The sequence below is a fragment of the Podarcis liolepis genome (genome assembly GCF_965112155.1).
Source record: "Podarcis liolepis genome assembly, chromosome: 9".
Lineage (NCBI taxonomy): Eukaryota > Metazoa > Chordata > Lepidosauria > Squamata > Lacertidae > Podarcis > Podarcis liolepis.
The window spans coordinates 62897431-62905297 of record NC_139564.1 but is presented as its reverse complement, the minus strand read 5'-3'; the positions used below and the strand labels follow the sequence as shown (position 1 = coordinate 62905297).

Genomic DNA, 7867 nt, shown 5'->3' with positions numbered 1-7867 from the left:
ATACAAGTTTGCCATGGCCTTTGTCTAGAACAATAAACTTATGAACTTGAACTAAAAAAAAAAAAAATCAGTTTAAGGTTCATGATACTTTAATGACAACAAAAAAGTTCATTAAATGAACTGTTGAGACACCCAAGAGTTTTCAGGTAGTCTAAGGTGCAGAAATATTTCAGAAGTGCTCCTCTGCTCTTATTATATTTACATCAGTTACATTTAGAACTAACAGTGTTAAGATGACCCCTTATTCACTGCCAAATCCCATTAATCTTTCCCTTCTCTTCCAATTGCCTATAAAATCTGTTACATGAAATGACACAGCTTGGATTCGCAAGTGATAAATGATGGCCAGTATCACTTTATTCTTCAGTATCTTAGCAGCAGCAAGTTGTACATAAATAGGTATAAATCCACTTTTAAAAAAACAACGACGCAGTATATTACATTCAAGAGTTTGGGTAAGGTGACTATAGTATCCTCGTCAAAATACTGGTCTGATCTGCGCATACGGCAGAATGTGAGGTGAGAATGAGATTGTTGTAGCCAAATATGATGGGCTGGACTGTTATAATTCAGACTGCAGATGCGGGAGGATTTTAATGCTATTGTTTGTTTAAAAAGTAAAATAAAATAAATTCTCTGCTCCTGGAAAACTAGCACTAGCGGAAATAGTACAAAATCAATGACTTCTGCATTAGGGCCAAACTACACGTTTTGGCCCTCAGTGTGTGATTTTTCTTTCAGAAACTGCCAATGTGTTGAGTGGCAAAATTCTGATTGGGAACTTGGTTTGCAATGATAGAGGAATTTAGCCATCTCTCCCTCCTGCTATCTAGATCAGTTCCTCACACACCTCCCAATGTGTAGATGGGAGGAAGCTCCCATTTCTCAAAGAAAGAAAACATGAACTCAGGGGAAATCTTAATGCTTAAAGTCATGCAACTTGGCTCTTAGTGAAAATTCTGCAGTCTGGTGTTCTCAGCCTTGCCTATGGGCAAGTTTGCAACCTATGCCATTGATAGGTTTCTAGGTCATCGTGTAGTTTCCTTGAATTGACAGATCACATTTCAAACTCCTCAAAGCTTTTTAAAAGAACGCTCTATGCCCTGGGAAGCTCTATACGACATACAACGAAGATAACCATGTAGTTGTGATCAACGGATGAGTTGTTCATTCTTGTGACCACACAGTCAAGGCCCATGGATTGGTAGTCAACACCCACTTTCTCTTAGATCATCTATAAATACATTTCATAAGTCTGTACACGGACAACATATTGTGTTTCGTAGAATATTTTAGTCTCTGATGTGCAAATCTGAAGAACTGATTCTAAGTGTTTTCATGGACAATTCTGTGCCTCTGCAGGACACTGTTGAGTTCCTGAATAACATTTGCTGGAAGCTGCTTATCAGATTCCTGATGGGTTTGGCCAGTCTTGATCTCATTTTTCTTTGGTGACTTGCATTCCTTGTAGGGTCTTTGGGGCAAATCAAGAACATCTGCCCCCGTGTCATCCAAACAGATGAGGCTCCGGTGTTTTCTCGCACGGGTTCGGGCTTTTTCCTCCTTGCGCTCCAAACACTGAGCTACCAACGTCGCTTTTTGTTTTAAACCTTTCCTGTCTTCGGTTAAGTCGCTTTCAAATTCCAGTTTTGAATTCTGAAGAAAGAGGAGCACAAGTTGAAATGCATGCTCAATACACCCCCAAATAGTTATCTGTAGCTCGTTTAGTTTGAAAGCAATTGCGGCCATTGTTTGTGAAGCAGACAGGAATTTTTATATAACTTTCCCTTACAAGCAAGGCTTTCTGCTGCTACCCTGGGATTGCTAGATTTCCAAATGTGAAATTCCAGACAAAGTTGTTGACATTTTTTGGCTGAAGTTGTTGAATAAGCTTTGGGGGGGGGGGTTAAAGCATTAAAAAAACCACAACTACCCTAGTTGCCATACGTCCAGGCCTTCCCAAGCATTTTGCTGATTCAGCGAAAATATGCCCGGACGCCATTTTGACAGCTCAATTCCAGGACATGTCTGGGAAAACCAGGATGTATGGCAGCTCTCCTTCTGAGAGAGACGTGGTTTGAGACAACACACAAGACTAATGTTGCCTCCCTCATGGTGCCCTCTCTCTGCAGCTCCCTGTCTCAAGAGGTTTGGTAATCTCTTTTCTGGGTTCCATGGGAATGGAAATCTTTCCTTTTTTAAAAAAACAACAACATTTCATTTTGTTGCTGCTTAATGTACTGAGTTCTTGACTTCTGTGTTTGTGCTGCTGCTACTGTATTACATTCATTTAATTCCATTTATATGTATTTATTTTACTTTATTTAGTACTTTTTTTAAAAAAATCATTCAATTCTAACCCACACTTCATAGGGTAATCAGTTTTAATATTTTGTTGGGAGCCGTCCAGAGTGGGTGGGGCAACCCAGTCAGAAGGATAGCATATTAATAATAATAATAATAATAATAATAATAATAATAATAATATCATCTCAGGGTGGAGTCCAATACAAGCAAATATGTGTTTTGAGAGCTGGATCACATTATGATGGTTTGTAAGCCGTTTTATGGAGAGGAGCAACAGGGTATACTTTTTAAAAAATAAGCAAATAAATAAGTTCAATTCTGAGATGAGCTCCATTGCATGTTACTTTCTATTCTGCCCTACTGAGGCAAAACAGAAAAGGAGGTCATTGTATCGTTAGCATTCTGAATTTCTAAAGTGCTTAGAGCCGGGATATCCCTTCAGATGTGATCTAACTACAATTCCTATCATCCCTGACAATTGCCCCAATGTCGGCTAGGGCTGATGAGAGTTGGAGTACAACATCAGGGTTGTGGATTTGAGCTCCATGTTGGGCAAAAGATTCCTGCATTGCAGTCCCTTCCAACTCCACAATTTTATGATTCTAAGATCATCTTTGGGGGCTCAGGATCCCCATCTCTGGAGAAAAAGAAACAAGAAACTACAGTGGTACCTCGGGTTAAGTACCGTATTTTTCGCCCTATAGGACGCACCGTCCCATAAGGCACACCTAGTTTTTTGGGGGGGAATAAAGGGGGGGAAATTATTTTTTTTCCCAGGCGGGGGCTGGGGCGGGGGAGGCCCGAGCTTCCCCCGACCCCAGCCCCCAAACAGGCAGCTCTCTGCAAGCACTCCCGCTCTTGCGGAGAGGTCCGCGAAGCCTGGACGCGCTGATCTCAGCGCGCGCAGGCTTCGGCATGCCGGCAACTCTCTGCACGCAGCGGGAGCGCTCCCGCTGCTTGCGGAGAGGTCCGCGAAGCCTGGAGAGCAAGAGGGGTCGGTGCGCACCGACCCCTCTCGCTCTCCAGGCTTCAGCGAAAGCCTGCATTCGCCCCATAGGATGCACACACATTTCCCCTTCATTTTTGGAGGGGGAAAAGTGCGTCCTATAGGGCGAAAAATACGGTACCTAATTCGTGCCGGAGGTCTGTTCTTAACCTGAAACTGTTCTTAACCTGAAGCACCACTTTAGCTAACGGGGCCTCCTGCTGCCGCTGCACCGCCGGAGCACGATTTATTTCCTTATCCTGAAGCAAAGTTCTTAACCTGAAGCACTATTTCTGGGTTAGCAGAGTCTGTAACCTGAAGCGTATGTAACCTGAGGTACCACTGTATTATGTGTACAAAAATAGGAAGAAGCCGCAGACCCTTCTCCCCAAGGCTTGTAACTTGAGAGACTGAACACATTTTAAAAAAAAATGTTGAGAGAGAAAGGTCTGCTTGAAGATGCCAGAGTGAAAAATTAATTTTGAGAACAGTAGAATTTGAGCCAGATGAGCATCAGGAGGTCCTGAGTTCTAACGCAGTAAGTGAAACTGGATGCAGTTAAGGAACAGAAGATATAATTTAGGGTTCATAAAGTAGAAGGACATAAGAACACTGAAGGATTTGAGGAGGGACATGGAGAAAGAAGAAGAGAAAGAAGAGAAATCAGAACAATAAAGTCGTTAGAAAGCCAGTAGAAGATTATCATCATTAACATCCATTGTGTATGGAAAGTTTCTTTTGTATTCCCAAACTGATAACTCAAAAATGAATCATATCCACATAGGCAAACCATCTGTTATGCCCCCATGTGTATATGCAGTGATTTCTAGTCAAGTTGGATGGGTAAGTTAGCGCTATAAATTTTATTTTCTCCCTACCTCACCTAGAAACAGAACTAAACACTCATACCCAAAAGACACGACTGCACTCCTTGTGGGAGCACACGATTCATCTTGCAAGGCACATATGTTGAAGAAACAAATCCCAACAGACCCTAAATGTCTGCTGCTATACGAGGAGACCTCAGTTGCTATGGTTCCAGCCAATTTCTTCTTCAAGTTGAACAACATTATAATGGAAATATATGGCTGCTAAGTTCCAGATGAGGCTTAATTTACTATTTCAGCTGTTTAGTGCAATTCTAGATATACATTTTTTTAGAACTGCCCTGCTTTGGGGGGGAATAAGCAGTGATATGGCACAGGAAAAGAGTGAAATTATTCTTTGATGGATGCATTAGAGCTCTTGAAGTGCAATAATTTTTCATTTAATTCAAATGGATATTTTGTCCCCTAGATAAGACTTCTATTTAATGAAAAATTAATCTGACAGAAAAAAATAAATAGAATTATTTATGAGTGCCAATGCAGTTACATGAATCTCACAAAATGTGCCACAAATCTTTAACATCAACATGTTATTATGACATAAATTCAAATATTTAATATACAGAACTAATTCCATACAAAAGAGAGTGTGTATATTATCCTTTGCCTTCAGTTAATGGATGCCATGTTTTAAACTGTTAAATTTCTTTCTTTAATATAGGCTGGAGTGTGCTAAGTTTGTGTAACTGCAAAGGTCTCTGCGTTAGGAATATCTACTGTTCTAATGATCACTGGACTAGAACACCTACAAAAAATGGAGTAAGATAAATGCTAATAACCAAATATATCCAGCAACCCACCTCTGATGTGTTGACTTTGGTTTTGGGCACACTTCTTTCTTGTTGGATTGGTATTAAAGGCAAACCACCAATTTTTGGATTTTTCGTAACAGATTGCTTTCTTGTCTTCCCATCTGGTGGCCAGATATCACTGTGCTGTGGAAAATTTGTCAAGTCAGAGACGTTATTACTGTGAAGTGCAATCTCTTTAGTATACAAAATTAAAGCAGTATATTTTAGAACTCAGTAGGGTTCTCAAATGTGAAAAAGAGCAATGTGGTGACCTTTGAAGCCTTTCTAAGGCAATTGGTGACCAATGCATTGAAGGACTATTGAGAGTAGGTCAGTCAGTACCCCAGCCACAAATTAGCCAAGCCCCCAGCAAATCTACGCTCATCGCCAGTCAGAAGAAGGCCGCACTCTCCATACAGTGGTACCTCAGGTTACATACGCTTCAGGTTACAGACTCCGCTAATCCAGAAATAGTGCTTCAGGTTAAGAACTTTGCTTCAGGATGAGAACAGAAATCATGCTCTGGCGGCGCGGCGGCAGCAGGAGGCCCCATTAGCTAAAGTGGTGCTTCAGGTTAAGAACAGTTTCAGGTTAAGAACAGACCTCTGGAACGAATTAAGTACTTAACCTGAGGTACCACTGTATTGCCTTCATGCATCCTCTACTGTTGGCTTGCACTTGATATAAAAAAGACTGCAGAACATCTTTTAAACTGACTCTTGTGGGAAAGTTGTCAGAAGCTGAGGAACATCTAGATCACCCCTGGAAGATGGAATGCTTCATCTCCTCAGATCATCTAGATCATACCTAGAATGAGCTGAGGAACATCTAGATCATCCCTAGAAACCATCTGATAGTTGGCAGGCTTCATCCCCTCAGAAGGGGGAACCATGTCTGCAATTCACATCCAATTCTGGAAGACTATAAAGAAGTTACAGACTTTAAAATATGTAAACATTCCCAGCATGAAAACTCCTATATGTATTTGCCAAATCGGGGACTGGGGGGCAGGCAGCTTTGCCTGTAAATTCCATTCACCTTTGTAAAAAGGAGTGTGTGTGTGTAGATAGGTAAAGGTAAAGGACCCCTGGACAGTTAAGTCCAGTCAAAGGTGACTATGGAGTGCGGCACTCATCTCGCTTCTCAGGCTGAGGAAGCCAGCATTTGTCCACAGAGAGCTTTCTGGGTCATGGGGCCAGCATGACTAAACCACTACTGGCCCACGGAACACAGTGACGGAAGCCAGAGTGCACAGAAATGCCATTTACCTTCCCACCGCAGCAGTACCTATTCAACTACTTGCACTGGCATGCTTTTGAACTGCTAGGTGGGCAGGAGCTGGAACAGAGCAATGGGAACTCAACACTGCTGCAGGAATTCAAACTGCTGACCTTCTGATTGACAAGCCCAAAAGGCTCAGATAGATAGATAGATAGATAGATAGATAGATAGATAGATAGATAGATAGAGACATTTTCAGATTGCCCATTAACTAATGGGAATGAAACAGATTTTAGGATAGAATAGATAAGATTTGAACCCGAATATTGATTTGAAGCAGAATGGTGCCAAATAGATCTGAAACAGACCAGACTGCTTCCAAAGGTACTGATCCTTGGGGTTTCTGTGCACCCCTAGGAGTGAGGTGGTGTTGCTCTGTATATCAAAGAGGCCATTAAGTGTAATAAATTAGAAATCGCAAATGATGTGAACATCTCCACAGGGTAGCAATAGCAGGCCCTCAAAATAATTCAGTAGTGGGGAGATATACCCCTCCCCCATGACCAAAACGGTGAGAGCAGCCTTGAGATACAGAATGAAATCAGTGAGGTATCTAAAATGAGAAAGGTTTTATTGAGGAAAGGTGTCATGTGTAGTTTACAATTTATGTTGATAAGGTAAATTTTTGTGTAATGAGTGTGTGGGTGTGTATGCATACAGACAAATGTGTTAATACATACCTAACACATACATTAAAATGCAAAATTATTTTCAAGAACCCAGAGAGTTGTTCTTTTGAATAATGATATAAAAGAACTAATACCTGTGCAATAAAAATGCTGCTTAGCCAATCCAATTGGGAATCCTGTCCATCACAACACAAATGCCTAGAAGACACACATTAATTAGCGTGAATTCAGTTGCAGTGACATAATATACTACACAAGCAATGCCAGTCAGGTTGGCACTATAATTGTTTGCAATACTTCAGAAAAATCTAAGCAATAATGGAGAAGACATGGATCAAATCTGAAGATACATCACTATGCATGCTTAGCGGACAGATTCTGGCATTGGTAGAACTCATACTTTCAGTCCTTTAGTGTCTAGGGAAGAGGCAGTCAGTGTGCTATAGTAAATCAAGTGTTGGTCTTGAATTTGGGGTATCTGGTCTCAAATTCAGGCAAGAATCTCTTTGGGTGAGTCATTCTCCTCATTTAATTAAAAAAATAGCCATACCTTTCCAGATGCAATGAAAAATGGGAAATGGTTTCCGTGCCAATTACTTACCAGTGATGTTTTTCAGAATACAATGTAAGACCCCAACTGCAAAAAACAATAAAACAATTAACACATACTTATTGTGTGTGTATATATAGGGGGGGGGGGAGAATCATAGAATCATAGAGTTGGAAGAGACCACAAGGGCCATCAAGTCCAACCCCCTGCCAAGCAGGAAACACCATCAGAGCACTCCTGACATATGGTTGTCAAGCCTCTGCTTAAAGACCTCCAAAGTAGGAGACTCCACCACACTCCTTGGCAGCAAATTCCACTGTCAAACAGCTCTTACTGTCAGGAAGTTCTTCCTAATGTTTAGGTGGAATCTTCTTACTTGTAGTTTGGATCCATTGCTCCGTGTCCGCTTCTCTGGAGCAGCAGAAAACAACCTTTCT

General features: G+C 41.2%; 1 protein-coding gene across 3 annotated transcripts in view; it reads right to left on the bottom strand.

Annotated features, from left to right (window-relative positions):
* Positions 1-332: 332 nt before the first annotated feature.
* The window catches only part of ARAP2 (ArfGAP with RhoGAP domain, ankyrin repeat and PH domain 2), a 138062-nt gene continuing 130527 nt past the window's right edge, over positions 333-7867 (bottom strand). For 2 of the 3 annotated variants that reach the window (XM_083459725.1, XM_083459726.1), the window contains 4 exons: positions 7482-7517; positions 7015-7078; positions 4980-5114; positions 333-1656 (listed from right to left, as the gene is read on the bottom strand). In XM_083459725.1, coding sequence (XP_083315851.1) covers positions 1327-1656; positions 4980-5114; positions 7015-7078; positions 7482-7517 — 565 coding nt within the window. In that variant the 3' untranslated portion in view covers positions 333-1326. The remainder of the gene's footprint in view (positions 1657-4979; positions 5115-7014; positions 7079-7481; positions 7518-7867) is intronic. The other variant, XM_083459727.1, reaches the window with a different exon arrangement.